The sequence below is a fragment of the Triturus cristatus genome, chromosome 3_1, assembly GCF_964204655.1.
Source record: "Triturus cristatus chromosome 3_1, aTriCri1.1, whole genome shotgun sequence".
NCBI lineage: Eukaryota > Metazoa > Chordata > Amphibia > Caudata > Salamandridae > Triturus > Triturus cristatus.
The window spans coordinates 616,165,895-616,183,691 of NC_140583.1; the positions used below are offsets into that span (position 1 = coordinate 616,165,895).

General features: G+C 49.7%; 1 protein-coding gene across 4 annotated transcripts in view; it reads right to left on the minus strand.

Annotated features, from left to right (window-relative positions):
* PCSK6 (proprotein convertase subtilisin/kexin type 6) overlaps positions 1 to 17,797 on the minus strand; it is a 1,413,069-nt gene that overhangs the window by 477,688 nt on the left and 917,584 nt on the right. For all 4 annotated transcript variants that reach the window (XM_085644552.1, XM_085644551.1, XM_085644550.1 and 1 more), the window contains one exon: positions 7,879 to 8,051. In XM_085644552.1, the coding sequence (XP_085500678.1) occupies positions 7,879 to 8,051 (173 nt within the window). The remainder of the gene's footprint in view (positions 1 to 7,878; positions 8,052 to 17,797) is intronic.

The window sequence follows — 17,797 nt, forward strand, 5'->3', positions numbered from 1 at the left end:
AGATCTGAACAGTTCCAGTACTGGCAAGCGCATTTGCCCAGTGGCTAAACTACTGCACAGCACATTGTGTAGGCAGCTAGATTGCTAAGGCATGAGCAACCAAGAATGCTCAGCAAGCTTACGTGCAACATTGTCGACATCTGTAGTAGTAGTAATTTACTTTATTCGATAAAAAAATCATCATAAAAGTATACAGCTTTTACAATACAGTGAAGATAAAAACAGAAACCCACCAATCCTTAATACAACGTCAACACATGTTCATTTTTACTATTTTAGTAAATTATACATCAAAACACTGTCAGATATCACAGGGATTGCCTGCCAGAGTACCTTCAAGCAATTAAGTGGGATAGGACAGTGCCTTGGTCCTCCTCATACGTGTCAACCAAGCACTGCCCAAATATTTAGCTACTCCGCAAACCATGGCAGTGGAGGACGTGTCAGTACAAAGAACCCAAAGGGCCATTTTATGACATCTAAGGCCCAACCCCTTACATAGAGGCTTTAACCATGTCCTCCTAGCTACCCTGTATGCTGGACAGGCAAAAAAGAAATGCGCCACAGACTCGTTAGGAGCTGCACATCCCGGGCAAGATTTCAATGAACCACCCTGGTTATTCCACCTGGAGGTGAAATCATTCACCGGAAGAATCCCAAACCTAACCTTTAGGTAAAGTGATCTATCCAGGGGTTTTTCTATAAAGTCCAAAAATGGTTCAAATTTCCTTGACCATTTGAACGCCAAGAACCGCTCAGTTAAGGGGACCCCTGCATCTCTACATAAAGTCTCCTGCTGAACCCAATCCCAATACAACTTCTTAATCATTAGCTTGGGAGGCGGAGATTGGCTCTGCCACGATTCGTTCAACCCCAGTAGCACAACCAACTGCCTCAGATTGCTCAACCACTTGATCTTATTGCCTGTATTAAGCAAAATCAGTTCATCTAAAACTGCTGCGTAATTTTGAAGCTCCTTGGTCCTTCGTAAACAAACCCAAAAGAGTAATGGGCGCAAGCGCACTAGATCTTTAAAAGGGCGCCTGCCCAAATCTAGCCGCAATGGGATTAGCGGAGTGGAAGAAGGAAGGGCTACCAAATCTCTCAGAAATTTATTTTCAGATGTAACTAGCTCCGATATGTTCTCGAACCCCCATAATTCGGAGCCGTATAGGGCAGACGGTAATGCTTGGCCCTCATAAATTGCAAGAATAGGTGCCACAGGTTTACTCGTGGACTCCCGATGTTCTCTCAGGACCGCCCCTGAGACTCTTTTATGATTCAGCAACATTTTGGCCAAATGATCTTTCCAGCTCATCCGACTATTAACCCTAACACCCAAATAATCAAAGGAGTCTACCAGCTCCAAGGGCTCACCATTGAGCGAGAGATTATTCCTGAATCTATTAGAGGGTGATAAGGCCATGAGCTTTGTTTTAAAGGTATTGATAGTAAGACCTCTATCGGTACAGAACGCACTAAAACGATTCAGGAATTTTTGGAGACCTGCAGGGGTTTTTGAGATCAAAATGGTATCATCCGCGAAGAGTAGGGTAGGTGTTTTTTCCCCTGCCAGGGATGGCGCATCTGCCGGATCCTCTCTCAGATAGTCCACCACTCCATTCACAAAGAGAGAGAACAGGGTCGGTGCCATAACACATCCCTGGCGTACTCCCCTCTTCACGGGTACCCTCTCTGTCAGTTGTCCTTGGGTGCCCCATCTGATCCTCGCCTAGTTCCCCTCATGGAGTTTCACAATGAAACCCAAAAGTGGTCCTGGGATACCCATCTTCTCTAGAATTTCCCACAACCTTGCACGGGGGACCAGGTCGAACGCCATCCTGAGATCTATGAAAGCCAGGTATAAACTACCTTTGTTGATGGTAACTGTCTTCCAATAGATCGCAAAGAAGCGAAAGACCTGGTCCATCGTGCCCACCTTTTGACGGAACCCAGCTTGGAAGTGAGAGAGAACATGCTCCTCTTCCATCCAGACACCTACCCTCATGATGATGACCCTACCAACCACCTTCTGGATCACGTCAATCAGACTGATCGGTCTGTAGTTGGCAGGGTCATCTCTGGCACCCTTCTTGAACACAGTTATCACCTCTGCTCCCTTCCACGAGTCTGGCACGGGATGTCCCTTAGAAATCAGGTTCATTATTTGGGCAATAAGTTTAGCCCAAGCTACGGGTTCTTCCAGAAGGAGATCCCCTGGAATCCCATCAGGGCCAGCGGCCTTCTTCGGGGTCAAGTGTCTAATGGCCAATACCACCTCTGAAGCCAAAAATGGTTCTTCAAACATCGTAATAGAAGGGACCCTACTAACAGGGTCAGGAGGGGAGGAGGAAGTCGCTTCTAACCCACCGTACAGAGCAGAGAAATGGCTATACCATTGTTGGCTTGTTATATGATTAACTATTGGAGGCATGGTACGCTGCCTAGCCTTATTAATCATTTCCCAAAACAACGAAGAGTTCTTCATTTTGGAAGCACATTTAAGATCCTGCCAAAATTGTTCCTCCCATTCCCGTTTGGCCAGCACCAGTGCCTTTGCATAATCCTTCCTGGCTGCTCTAACTAGGGGTTGACTCTTTTTACGTAGGGCCGTTATTAACTCTTTCCTTTTTACCTTACACATATCTGAATACCAAGGGTTGCTGGTTTTGGGCGTTTTTTTTCCCATACTGCCGTTTTTACCCTGGATTACAAAGTACTTCCCTACTTCCTCTACTGTGTGTTTGTAGGCCAGTGCGAATGATGATCCCTGGGCACTACCTGTTTCTGATTCAAGATCCATCAACTCCCTAGTCAGGTCTACTACATACGCCCGAATCCTTGCCAAATTTTCAACCTGGGGTTGAACCTTGTCCCATTTCAGCCTACGATTACCATTGTATGGGACAACCTCGTTGGTTGTCCTCAGAGGGGCATTCTTCCCACAACCTTTTCGGTTGCCCCACCTTAACTTCATACACAGGGGGTTATGATCGCTGTCCTGTGAGGGTACCACCACCATATCTATTAGATCACACCACAGGGTGACATCCAATAGAATATAATCGATTCTAGACGGACCGCTAGGCCTATTAAAGGTCATTGCTCCCGCACGGTCAGAAAATGACCTACTATTTAATGCTCTTAGGTTATGTTCCACTGTGAGGGCATTGATCTGAATTGCCTTTGGTGACCATTTTTTAATTGGGGCAAGTGTCAGGGCCGGGATGGACCATCTAGAGTCCTCCTCCTCGATACCCAGGGGGTCATCCCCGCCAAGGGGTTCAAATGTGCAATTAAAATCCCCACCCACAATAATTTTGGAGCTTGGGGGCAGTTGGCTAATGCCTGATCTAAAATCGTTAATGTACTTGAGGTTCTGTTCCCCGGGGTCCCTCTGGAATAGATATTAAATAAATCTATCCTACTGCCTTTTTTTTGTTCTACAAATGAGAGGTGTTGAATGTCCCTACTCGCTAAATCGTAGGTAGAAACATCCCAGTTCAATTCTATTTTAACCCACACATGTAAACCCCCTGCTGGTCTGCCCTTCCCACAACGTTGAGCAGGCAGAAAAAAGGTTGCGTAACCAAGTTTGTGTACTGGAAGCAAGCTCCAAGTCTCTTGGAACATACATACATCAAACTTCTCGATGAAGGTGTTCCATTCTGGGAGAACCAACTTTTTTTGTAATCCAGCCACATTCCAAGATACCATGTGGATAGCCTCAATACCTGTTGCAAACAGGTCAGTATTAACCCCCTTTTTCCCACCCAGCACACAAGGGATAGAATCATTAGAAGCTTCTAATGGGCATATTAATTTTGGCGATGGGCAGCCATCGACACTGCACCCCGGAGACTGAGGATGAGTGGTAGTTACAATCTCTCCAGTAACAAATCTATTGGCCACCATTGAGGCCTTGTTCCCAATATCAGATCTAATGGCCTCTCTATGGATCTCACAATCACTGCCCACTGGGCTAGTGGCGCCTGTACGGCCCTCCCTGCCCAGCATTGACTGTAATCTTCAATCACATTCATCCATACCGGTGAACACATCAAACCTATTCTCTACCTCCAGGGGAGTAAAGGGTCTCAAATGGTCCATTCTCATGTTGACATTTCTGTTACCTCTCGGGGGCACGATGTTCCACCCTAAAGTGTCAGCAGCAGGAGCTATGTGTGGGCCATATGCCAAATACCTACTAGTGGGTACTATAGGTAAGTTTGTAAGAATTGAAGGCTGTTTACTTATATGGGATAAAGGGAACACCAGAGATCTAGGGTAGAAATATGTCAAGGCACGTGGGGTAATACGGTTGTTACCATTTCCCATAGGCCAGTTCAGTATGTAATCAACTGCACGTGGGTCTCTAAAGTTAACTACAACTATATCTCCCTCGATGTCTTTACATCTACCGCCCAACCAGGGGAGACGCCTAACATGCATTATCTCACCATTGATATTCTTTGTGATTGGTCTATGTAAACTGAGCCAATGCATAGTTTTGTTTTTCAACTGGGTGAACCCTTCTCTATTATTATCTACCAGTGGTGGCACCCCCGTTAAGACAACCACTAAGGGCTCAGCTTCAGGTGGTAGATCTACTTGTGGCCCATTATTCACCAGAGCCCTATAGTCATTGTTACTTCCCCGCTCTTCTCCCTTGTTCCCAGGGGGTACCTTTGCTCTTCCCCCAGGGGGGACATTAGCTGAATTCCCGACCATAGTATTTACAATCTTAGGGGGCAATAAACCTTGATGGTTTAGAGCTAACTGGTTAGTGGACTGGGGTGTAGCTTTAATAAATTGGGGTATGACATTAGGTGCATCAATAGTAGATAGTGGGTCTATGGGGGTAGTGGGAACGGCCACATTCACCTGGGCTTTGACCAGATCGACCTTCCTGCTTATAACGGATTCTATATCCGCAAGTCGTTTCTCCACCCTCTTCAAACTCTCAATAATGGGCAAGATGAGAGACCTTATCAGATGGCCCAGATTGTCATGTGGGTCAACGGAGGGGGCTGTCATCAGCAGTGGTTCATTGGCAGAGGAGGGTGCCATCAGTAGTGATTCAACGGGGGTAGAAAATAATTCGGAGCTGTTCACATCCGATTCGTGGCCTACAATAGGAGTAAAGGGTGCCAAAATAGGCATGATTACTGGTTCAACCACTTTCCCCGGTGTGGTTCAGGCAGTCAACTTTGTATGCTTCCCAAACTCAGAGTGGCTAATCTTAGATTTAACCGGCCCCGCACCCTTCTTACGTCTTATTTTACTCGGTGGTGGGCCATGAGTCTTAACCACTTCAGCTTTCTTAGGGTTCTTCCTAGGCGGTTTACCACAGCTGGGAGTGTGTGTATTTGAAACAACGGATATACCAATAGAACTGTGGAAGGGAGTAACACTAACATCCAGGTCAATAGGGGTACACTGTGTAAGGGTACAATCCCGAAACAAATATGGGGCACTCTCCTGCGAAGGAGGATCATCATTATCATTAAGTCCACCTCCATCCCGGGGGGGTGACTGGGGTATGAAAACTTCTGGAGCCCTAAGTTTTAAACTTTCAACTGAGCGACGACGCTCAGTCCTACGCTCGGCCAATGATTTTTCCCTGACCTCATCCAGCTGAACCCTTGAGAAGTATTTGTCTAGAGAACCATTTATCAAACCCCCGGTTTTTCCAAAGTGACTTTATCCGAAACCTGGGCCATTGCAGCAATACTGTTGGGAGATGCGGATGAACTCAGGAATATAAATAACAATCAAAGGGACCGAGCCCAGCCCGGCCTCACTCGGCCTCTGAGGGCCTTAGAGGGCCCGCCCTTTGCCCGGGCTTCACCCCGGTCTGCGCCCCGCACGCGTCCCGCTCACGCGAGACTAAGTGTGGCTAAAGTAGACAGAGGGAGGAGTCGGGAAGAGGAGCCAGGTGCAACAACTGATTAATGCACAAAGCGCACTGGTCCTCGCAGTCCCAAAGATTAAAATGTTCTTAAAAACACTCGTTCCCTCCTCTGCAGCCGGTCGGGTCCTCCGTGGCAAGCCCCGCAAGTGAAGGGTTAGGATCAGCAATGTCACAGCCTGCGAGCGGCTCCAGCGAAGCGGGGGCCGCGAGGCGCTAAGTAGTAGTTTACAGGGGAGGAGTCGGGAAGAGGAGCCAGGTGCAACAACTGATTAATGCGCAAAGCGCACTGGTCCTCGCAGTCCCAAAGATTAAAATGTTCTTAAAAACACTCGTTCCCTCCTCTGCAGCCGGTCGGGTCCTCCGTGGCAAGCCCCGCAAGTGAAGGGTTAGGATCAGCAATGTCACAGCCTGCGAGCGGCACCCCCAAGAATGCTCAGCAAGCTTACGTGCAACATTGTCGACATCTTCTATTCTTCGTTAGAATAAAGAACATTTAGAGAACTATTCAGGACAGCCCCAAAAACATCTCTTTTAAACCCCATCTTCTCATCAAAGTCACAGGCATCGTTTCATTATTCTTTCGAATAATCGTAACATGTGTTTACAATAACAGGGAAGATCACAGTGTCTTACATTCCAACTGAACCCCCTTCTACCCTCCCCCCCCAAGAGTTATAATTAAGTACCATTTCACTATCTTAATACATATATTGTTGAATTGATAACTGGTTTCTGCCTTCGGGGTACACTTGAAGATACTAACCCAGGCTATTCTAACTTAAGTCTTAAATACCAAAGTGGATCCCCAGAGATATGACCAAATGTCATTCAACTTCCAGCCCCCCTTCCCATGCAACATCATAGAGGATAAGCCTGTATGCAGACTCCGGCACCATAAGAAAACAAGCAACATTGCACATGCACAACTATTGAGAACTTAGGGCAAAAGCAGAACCTTCACTCTGACTGATGTTAGCGGGAACATCCTGCTGCCCATGGACATAGAAGAGCCTAATGTCCTTATCTTGATAGCCCTGTCTGCAGGAAACAGCCTGGTGGCCCAAGAGACTCTCCTAGACAATGTGGAAAAATGGGGTGCGATCTGGGTTGATCCCTATAGTGGATCGAAAGCTACCGTTTGTAATGGAATTAAAAGATGCTGCCCTTAGCAGGACCCACATGTGACTGGGAAACAATTCAGAATCTCTAAACAGATTTAAGTAATCTCTAAGGTACATTTATTGACTACTCCAAAAATGAGAACCTGCTTAGCAGAGGCCCACCTCTCGGCTCAGTGAAAGTCCCTTGGTGTAGAAAAGAATTGAAATAAAACCTTGATCTTGCCGAGAAACAGACACGCTGCTGATCTGTGTTTGTCCCAGAGCTTCTCACAACACATCTGCAGTCACAAGCAGCATCGACGTTCAACTTATGAGGCAACAACCTACAGGTCCCCTAAAGGAAACACTACCTCGAGCTAACCAGGGACCGGCACTCCTGGGTTGCCAATGTCTACGTGGGAGGTACAAAAGAAGAAGCGTGAAAAGATCAGGGCGTTATGGGGGAGTCAGACCCTAAAGCAGTCTGAAAACATCATTGCAACCTTGAAAGAGATACAGGCTCACAGTAGACATGATATAGCGCTTGACAGCACATTTCTTGTGTTTCTAAACACTGCAAATGACGGGTGTTTCTACTCCCCAGTGTAATGGCACTGCAGAGAACCAGCATGGACGCCTGGCCTGGCACCGCGCTTCTTAGAGCACGCGGAAAGTACAAGTTGTGTATGAATTTTCCACCTGTAAAGAGAGCACGATTATGAGAGCATTGTGTGAAGGACCATCTCGCACACGTGCCCAGACGGCGACCACCAGCCTAATCACGCATTAAACAATCCACCCGCAGTCAGCTTCCCCCGACCCCCGCCCTCCTCCACTGTGTGCTTTTCTCTTTTCCTCGCTCACCTTTTTTATGCCTTGCTCGAAAGCGTGCTTGGCCAGCGGGCCGGGACCGTCCACGGTCTTGCCGTCGTCATCGGGCCCCCAGCTCGCGCTGTAAATGTCAATGTAGTCGGGCCGCACGCCAAGCGACTTCGCCTCGACGACGTCTGTGACATCCCCGTCTAACATACGGATGCCTGCAAGCACAAAAGCATGGAACATTAGGGCCCGCTGGCTTTTATGAAAGTGCGGTAATTGCAATCAGAGGCCTTTGTTGGGGGCTGCTGAGAAAAGATGGGCTGCTGCAAAGTCTGAATGGCCGACACAATGTAACTATGTGCAGACTAATGAGCGCCGTGGAGGTATTTTCGGAAGCCCCTCGCGCTCCCTTCCCTTTCTGTGATTGTCTGATTTAATTGCAAGTGATGGGAGTGCATTTCAGCGGCGCTGAACAAGTTCTGCGCTCGACGGAGTTCTCCGAGCTGCGTTTCTCCTCCAGCAGAGGAACCTCTGATCTAAGACAGCTGCGGGGAGGGGTCATCAAAACAAGAAAACCTGCCCTGAGTTAGCACGTCCGTGACACTCTCGAAATCTTTGGAGTTATAAATACCCGAGCGACGCTGCTTGTTGTGTGTTCTTTCTCGGATAGTGAAGTTTTATGTAATACTCCACTCCAACGCCTGGTTGGTATTAAGCTATTTTAAACGTTGCACAATTCTGGAACTGGCTGAGGATTGCGGGAGCTGTGATTGTACCATGCATGTTAATGATATTGTAGTTAATTGTAATTGTATTTATACAGGGCACGAAGTCTGGGTACATGCGGGTGCACGGCGACCACCCACTTTTTTTCACAGGGTATACTGAACTCGTCCCGGTGTAATTTCAAAACACCGGGACACTGCGGCTGTCCGAGGACCCTGCTTACCATGGTTTCCTATGCCGATGACACTCGGTGGAGGCTCTCTCGAGTGACCCCGAGCAGGATGCCAGGAAATTTCGGGGCGACCTCTTGTTGATCGCCGAGTGGATGTCCGCCAACTGTCTTCAACTGAATACCAACAAGTCTGAGGTGTTGCTGGTGGGAGGGAACCATGATTGCTGGAGTGAACTGTGGTGGCCTAAGAGTTTGGGGGTGGCTAAACCTGTAGTAAAGAACCTGGGGGTCTGGATGGATAGCTCACTTAGCTTTCAGACTCAGACAAAAAGGGTGGCAGGAACATGTTTTGGCCTGCTGCGCGGGCTCCAGCCTATTCTGGCATTCTTTGATGCCTCGACCAGAAAGACTATCATTCAGGCTCTGATTCTGTCCATGTTGGACTATGCCTGCTCGCTGTACCTAGGAGCAAACAAATCCGAAGTTCAGAGGCTTCAGAGAGTCCAGAATGCGGCCGTTAGATCACTTTTGGACTTGCGCAGAATTTGCTCAGTAACTAGTGCTATTCGCCATCTTCATTGGTTGCCTGTGGCCAGGCGAATTGAGTTTAAGGCACCGTGTATTGCCTTTAAAATCCTGAAATTGGCATCTCCTCTTATTCTGTCTGACCTTCTTCTACCTTATATCCCTACACGTTCACTTCAATCTAAGGGACAATGCTTGGTGGGGGTTCCCCGGGTGAGAAGAGTGAGAGCTGGTGGGCGCTCGTTTCATAACAGAGCTGCTATTCTGTGGAACTCTCTGCCGGCTCATATTCGTGGGCTCTCCAATTATTTTAATTTCAGGAAGGCTATTAAGACATTTTTGTTCCCCTCCTTGTAAACTTTGGTGTTACTTGAATACGGCTTTTTGTTACTTAGCGCCGGGACGCCTCTTTGCCGAGGCAGCTGTCGCGCTCTATAAAACTCGTTAACATAACATAACAAAGAGGGCAGCTCTCTAGTACCATCGGGGCACCCCACAACCCCTTAGGGGCAGGGACTCAGGGAGGAGTCCCCCCAGCCTTGTGGCGGCGCGCTAGGCAAGCGTCACTTCCTGGGCGCAAGGACAGGGGGAGGGGTATATAAGGCTCCCCAACCATCTGGTCATCCTCTATCGCGCGCCGGACACACCGTCTCCCACCCTACCGCTTACCCGGCGTGGTTCGTGACAGGCAGGAGGCAGAGAATGTTGTAATGTTGTCTTTTTTCGTTGCAGGCGGAGTTACAGGGCAATCTGGAAGCTAATGGTACAGAAGGGTACCTCTGCGTGGCACTATAGGGGGTGCCAGAGCCAAAGCCCAGGAGCCTCATGGGAGGTTCCTGGAGAACCGTGTTGGTGCCCCGTTAGTCCTTCGGGCAGTTGTGGGCCTGAACAACCGGGGGTTTGCTATGCTACGCTCCACCATGAAAGGGGCGTGAATAAGAATGGACCATTTGTCACGTGATCCGGGAAGAAGGGGCACCACAGATGGGGTTCGCCCCAGTGCTGCATCAGGCGGGCAGGCGGCCCAGTTGGTTGCCTGCCATTAAATCGCCCGTAAGATAAACCACCATCTTACAATTGTAATAAACCTGCAGCAATTTTACCCAAACAAAAAATGTGTGGTGTGTTTATTTATCAGCATGCATGCTACGTTTGCAGGGGTGGGGAAGGTTGCCAATGATGGTGCTATTTCCGCAGCGCCTGCACGTTATCTGCTTTCCATCTGCAACAAGCAACAACGTGCAGGGGGGGACGGGGCTTTCCTATTCCAGAGTCGGGTTGGGCCCATAACAAAGGCCGAATCTGAGGGGTCATCAGGCCTCCTTTTGTCCGAGTCTCTTGGCTGGGAGCAGTCAGAAGCCTCACACCTGATGCAAACTGGGGAAGAATCTATAAAGTGCTTATTGGGAGATCATAGCAGTAGGAGGAGGTTTGGGATGAGTGAAGGGGAGATGGAGGAGAGAAGAGTCTCTAGAAATGGATTAGGGAAATTACAGTAGTAAATGAGGTCTTGTATGAGTCTAAGGAGGGATACATGAGGGAAGTCTTTAGAAAGAGTTGTTTGGGAGATCTTAGTGATAAAATTTGTTTTGGGGTGATGTAAGGAGGGATAGAGGAGGGACGAGTCTAGAAATTCTTATTTTTGAGATCATAGTAGTTGAATGAGGTTTGGGATGAGTCAGTCACTATATTGGATTTATGAACGGCATAAAACCAGACATTTTTGTTTACACAGCAGATTATAGCAAATATGGCACATTGGACAAAAAACACCAAACAAGAGAATATCGTTCTTGATGATATAGATTGTGATACAGTGATTCAGGGAGAACGGAGTAGTGTATATGTTTCCCTATGTGATCACAAGCAATAAGACCGTAGTGTATTTGAGTATTCACGCAGCAGCGTAGACTTTGGTGCCACTGCACCTGCTGCACCAATGGTAGCTACGCCCCTGTATCCACAGGATCCCTCTTTCACAGGTCACTCTGCCGATCCCCACAGATTGTCTCATTACCTAGCATTGTTCAGTTGCTTCCTATGCCTCCCTAACATCTTTTTAATGCCAGGAATTTTCTGCATTCCGTCCATCAATTGTGTGTCTTTTGCTAGGAATTTGCACCAGGCATAAATTCTTGGCCAGCTTTAGCACTCATGGCGCCCAGTCCGACAATCATTTTTGGTGCCACCCCCACCCCCCCAAGACTCCTTCCTCTGATTACCTCAGCAAAAGTGCTGGTCCCTCATCTCTCCATTGCCCCTCTCTTACATACATTTCACTTGTTTTAAAGACCTGGTAAATACTGGCTTCACTAATCCACTGAGCTAGCAACATAACATACAGATCTGTTCTTTGCAGCAGGCATAATAGCCCTCTGCCCTACTTTAAGGCGAGCAAAAACTGACATTAGACAGAACTCGATCTCTCTCTTTAGCAGTATAATTAATCACAAGTTATCTTGACATTTTTATTGCTGCCTGAAAGTTGGACACACAAGGAACTCTGTAGCAGGTGTTTTTTAAATTTTAAGTTATTGCTAACACAGCCCCCTTCCCCCCGAGGTCAGTGCCACACTTCAGGTCAGTGCCCAATGCGGCTGCACCGGTCACACCGCCCTAAAGCCAGCCCTACATAAATTACTGAGTGACTGTGACTTTGGGTATGACCCAGCGGCCTTTTTGCCAGGTTCACACTATATAAATACCACATACATTAATACACTGATTGATAGAGGTGCCACTGCTCTTCAATTCATTGGTGGTGACACTCCTGGGATTCGTCCTCTGGGAACCTTAAAAGAAGGTGGATGAGTGCAAAGCCTGCACCCACCATGCACAGGTTTCCTCTAAGAAGTCAGAGCGAGTCCATGGCCTAAGAAACTGAAAATTGCAAACCCCTCCCAGGAGGCGAGTGTCCTCCCCCTCCCCTGCTTCAAACTGCATCCATCTTACCCTGCAAATCACACCACTGACAACGTGCTTTGGTGCCTTAAAAGGTCACAGTTTATTCAACGTAACATGTTTACACATTTTGCAAAACTTATGGTCATTCCAATTGCCCTCTTAATATCCATGTTAACACATTTCATTGTCTTTGCGATTACCTTCATACATTTTGGTCATTATGTGGACCCAGCCAACTCAATTTCAAGGGAAGGGAGGGTGCCACCTGTCTGGGCCTCCAATTCACGGGTCTAGGCTTCAACTTGCTACCGACTTGGATGGTGTCCGTCAGGACCTGCCCAGGCTGCAATTGCCGTCCCGCTTGCTCTGGGCCCCTTCATGAGCCCCTCTGCTCCCAGGGGTCCCTGCTGTGTGGCATCCCAAGGATCTTGTTTGAGCATCTACTCTATCCTGCCTGAGGCTGAGTCCTTACATCTCACTCCCTCGGTTCCCTTGCCGTGAGGCATCCCAAGGACCCTGTGGGAGCATCATATCTACTCTTTCTATGGTGGCATGCCGCCCATGGCTCCCTCAGAGGCCCTGCCGTGAGTCATCCCAAGGACCCTGTGTGAGCCTTCCAAATACCTTTAGTAATTTCTCTCTTTTTTCTACCTTTCTTGTGTTCCTTCCACCACTCTACCTAAGGTTTCACGATAGGAGGCAGCTCCCCTTGCCCTGGCCTCGCTTGTTGTCTTTTACTTGAAACTCATCTGTTCTAGCACCCCTATGATGTTCAGTAGGAACATGTCCATTCCCACCCTGGTAAGGTGTACCCTGTCCTCCAAGTGATAACCTGGGGACCTCAAATTTATGAAACCATCTCTTACAAAACCCCATCCATTGGCCCTACAAATCTTCGCCATGGTAATATTGAGTTTCCGTCTGGATTTTTCCACTTCCCCCAAGCCCTATCCCGCCGAATTCACGTCTGACTGCCGCCCAGCGGCGTGACCCAAGATCCATACCTTTTTCCGCGGTTCGGTTGGACCTAGACGGGGGAGGGAGAAACCGGACTCAGTAAATCGTAGGGCGTTTGTAGCGCTTAAATGTGCCGGTGCCCAGCGCCCTATTCCCTTGATTTGTTCGGTGCCCAAACCTAGCCCTGCGGCCGTGGTGGCTGCCCCTATTCTGAAAGAGGGGGAGCCAAACATTCTAGCCGGAAGCCCAACTGCCTCTAGAGTCTTTATCATCACGGCTATGAATTGAAAACGGCTGAGGAACGACCCGTCCCCGTGCCTGAAAAGTGGCCCGTGGCCATAGTCCCCGGGTCCCAAGTATTTCTGAAGTAAGCACACTGGGCAGCAGGATTTGTCACTAATGCAGTTTATTCTAGTCCACTTCCCTCTGCCTGCCTGGTCTGTTTTGGATCACCGCAGCAGGATGCTCATGTGCCCTTCCCATATCTCCACGTCACCCCTGTTTATGCATGCTGTCCCTGGGTCACCGACCGCTGGGGCTACCAACTCGCTGTACTTGTATGCCCCAAAAAATGCCAGCACACATGCTGCCCGAAAGAGTATGGTCTCCTGCTCCGGGGTGCAGACTCCCCCTAGGACACCCACCATACGCTGTAGTATGTTAAAGCGTATGGGCCGCCTTGTATCCTTCTTTGCTTGCAGCAACCTCTCAGAGCCATCCTGCATTGGAAGGTCCTAGTTGGGTCCTCCCCTGTTGCCATTTTGTGTAATATGCTACTGCGTGCAAGTGTGTCTGGGCCCAAGGTTTGGTCTTACCTGACACGAAAGCTCACTCCATGAAGTTTAAGCCTTCCTCATGACTTGCCTGCTGGCCCCTTGATAGCCCTGTCCTGGCCACGAAAGTCTCCCAACACTTACGGTAACGGGTTTTTGTTTTTGGAGCCAGTGCGTTGTCCAGCATCTTCTTTAACCCAGGTCCACCCATGCCCAAGCCTCTTCCGGCACCGGGGCCATCCCTCGGGCTGCGTCCAGGGCAAGTTCTCGGAATTTCACCCACTGAAAACGAGAAATGGCATTGGCAACTGAGTTGTCTACCCCTGGGATGTGTCTTGCCCTAAGCACGATATTAGCTCTCAGCTGGCAGTCGACCAGTTTTCGCAGCAGGTTGGCCACCGCCGGGCATTTTGCTGACCCTGTGTTATTTGCTTGCACAACCGCGTGGTTGTCAGACCATAGCGTTATCTGCCTATTGACTAGCCTCTGGGCCCAAATCTGGAAAGCCACCACAATTGGGAACAACTCCAACAAGGATATGTTGGCGGTGACCCCTGCGTCCTGCCAAGATGCCGGCCAGGCCCCTGCCGTCCATGACTTCCCTAGGATGGCCCCAAAGCCGAACCCCTGGCCAAGTCCGTGTAGAGCTCAAGTTGGTTTGCTTGCACCGAAGGCTCCCGCCACATGAGGGTGCAGTTAAAATCTGTCGGGAACTTCTCCCAATGCCCCAAGTCCTCCTTCACCCCTTGTGTTATGTGGATCCTGTGGTGCTTCTGTGTCATGCCCCTGGTCATCCACGCCAAGCGCCAGGCAAAGGTGCGCCCTGCGGGGATTACCCTTGTGGCAAAATGTAACTTCCCCAGCAGCTGCTGCACTTCACCTAGCATGCCTTCTTTAGTTACCTCAGTCAACCAATAATTCCCTTTAGCTCCGTCACCTTATCGGGCGCAGTCTGCATGTCCCAGCCACCGAGTCCAGCTCTATCGGGAGGAAGGACAGTTTTGTGGTCGGGCCCTCTGTCTTGTCCTGAGCTAGGGGGATACCCAATTCCTGGGCCAGAACCATGAAGCTGTGCAGGAGGTTAGCGCAATCCCCTGTGCTTGCCATGCCGATAAAAAGGAAGTCATCTAGGTAGTGGACCCGTCCTCCCCTTAGCGCGCATGTCCCTACCTCCCATTCCAGGAAACCACGGAAAGCCTCAAAGTATGCGCATAATATCGAGCAACCCATTGGTAAGCATATATCATAATAGTATTGTCCGTCTAACTGGAAACCTAGCTAATGGTAGCTATCTGGGTGTACCGCCAATAGGCCGAAGGCTGATTCTATGTCTGTTTTCGCCAGCATGCCCCCCTCCCTTCCTGTCTTATTAGGTCCACCACGTCATCTACTGATGCGTAGGTCACTACGCATGCCCCCTGTTCCAACCAGTCGTTCATGGAATCCCCTCGGGGTGTGACAAATGATGTATCATCCTGAATTTGCCTGACTCATTTTCAGGCACCACGCCGAGCGGTGATACCATCGGGTCCTTCAGTGGGGGGGGTCTGAACTGGGGTGGTGGAGTGAGCTAAAGAATGATGATGGATTAAACCCAGATCAGTTGACTGGGGGTGAGTGTTTGATTTGCTCAAACGTTGCGTCCATCATCCCCTTTGGTATCGCTTTATTTGCCCTAATTTGGCAGGGTATGCCCAGACGTGGGTCCCTTGCTCACTTTGCCACTGGATTCAAGATAGCCTGGCTGATGAGGATTATGAACCCGAAACCGGTCCCAGGATGCTTGTTTCCGGTTAAGGAAAGACATGGCTTGGCAGTTCGGGCTGGACTGTTCCCATGAGGCACAGGGTCAGACTGATTTGCATATGGCCATGTCTGAACTGGGGTGGTGGAGTGAGCTAAAGAATGATGATGGATTAAACCCAGATCAGTTGACTGGGATCGGGTGTTTGATTTGCTCAAACGCTGCGTCCATCATCGCTTTTGGTATCGCCCGTCTGGGGGGGGCCTGCTCATCACTTCTTTGTGCCTGCTTTGTCTTTCTTGGTCCCTGCCCCCTGAGACCACTTACAGCGTATGGCAGGGTTGCTTCCCCCGCATGACCCCAAGCATGTTTAAACCTGCATGCGGCCCCCATTTACAATCGTCCTTGTCGAACTTCCAACATGATTTACCTGATTTGGTACTGCCCTTGTTCTTCCCTTTGAAACCTTGTCCTTGTCCGTCATATTTACCTTTACTCCTGCAGGGACGAAAATTGTGCTCTTTGTGCTGACCCCCTCCCTGGCCGCCACCATTTGCGTCGTGAACCCTTCCATGTCCTGACAGTCCCACTCCATTATTGGCCATACTTGCATCTTTTCCCTGAAGCCCTCATTGTATCTCAACCATGCATCGCCTTGATACTGCTGCTGCGCCTCTTGCACTTCCTGCTCGTACAAAATCAGTGCTGCTGCACTCTGGGGGAACTTTTAAATGAAAAAGCAAGCCAATGTCCTGAAAACTTTCAGCCAATTTTCTACTGATCTCTCTACTCTGGGCTTGCGTCGGTCCCTCCTGTCATTGTCCTTCTTGTCTTGTGTTGTTAGGTTTAAACCTGCCTGGCGCACTTCCAGCAGTGAGAAAATGTCTATAAATTCTTTCCTCCATACTCTTTCATTCACTGCCAGTGGGATGAGATTGGCCAGCCCTAAGAGTTTCATGGTTGTGGGGGGATCACCCGGGGAGGTACTCGCTGGCCAGCTTCCCTTTAGGGTCCTGGCCCTCCCCCGCCTGTCTGTATTACTAACCCCGGGGGCTGCTGTATCCTCCTGCGTGGTTACCTCGGGTATCTCCTTCTCGCTTTGTAGTGCCTGGTTGGAGTACCCCTTTCCCTTGCCTGCTGCCCCCTTTGTGCCCCCATTCCGGTCCGCCCTCTGGTTTGGCCTCTGGCTATCCCCCTGCCCTTCTGTGTTCCATGGGAGGCCTCCCCCGATGGGAGATCCTGCCCCAGGCTATTGCCACCAGGGCATCCAAGTCACTGGGTGAGCATTCCCTGGACCCCATGATTCCCCTTGGAAATCATGTAGTTCCCGGCCTAGCCCTGTCAGCCATGAAGGTTGTATGTACCAGGGCCCCTGCATCTCTACGTTGCCCACTACCAACTGTGTGCCCATGTTTATGTTTTGCCCTGGTTTCCCTGCCGCTGGACCAACGCGTTGCACCCACTTGTGCCCCCCCGGATGCTCTGCGTGTGATGCTTACCACTCTCCCTGTCGGCCGAGTCAGCTCGCCTTCTGCGTGGCTTCTGGGGCGGCCGCCATGCTGGCTACAGACCCCTCGTCACCACTGCTCCCATCAGTCTCAGAGCTCGACACCAGCTCTGGGGTTGCGGCCCTACTGCTCTTACTCTCACCTCGCTCCGCTCCCTTGGCAATGGTGGTTTTTGCACCTGCCTTGTTGACCTTTGCCGGGGCAGCGGTTTTGGTTGGATGCCCCCTAACCCCGGATTTCTTAGGGGGCTGCGCCGGAGGGGATGCTTGCCGCTGCTTCTTTCCTTTTGCGTGGGCTTCTTCTTTGATCTGCTGGTTAATCCAGGTCTTCCCCTTCAGGGCTACCAGTGCCCTGGCCTTCTCCAACAATGCCTGCAGGTCGTCGTCCAGATCAGGCCTTGCATCTCCTCTGCGTCTCTTTTGGCCCTTTTGGGGGGACTCCAACTGCTCTTGGACCTCCCCGAAGCGAGCTGAGAGCCGTGTCTCCTTCCCGGCTGGCCCACGCTTGTTTGCCATCACCAGCAGTGTTACTCTTACCCCTTTGTGACTGTGAGTTTAGCCAAAAGGGTGCCGACAACTCCTTGGGTACTGGTGACCTTAAGTTTCCCCAAATCTGAACCAACATTTAAAAACGTGTGCCCAAACAGCCTCCTTGG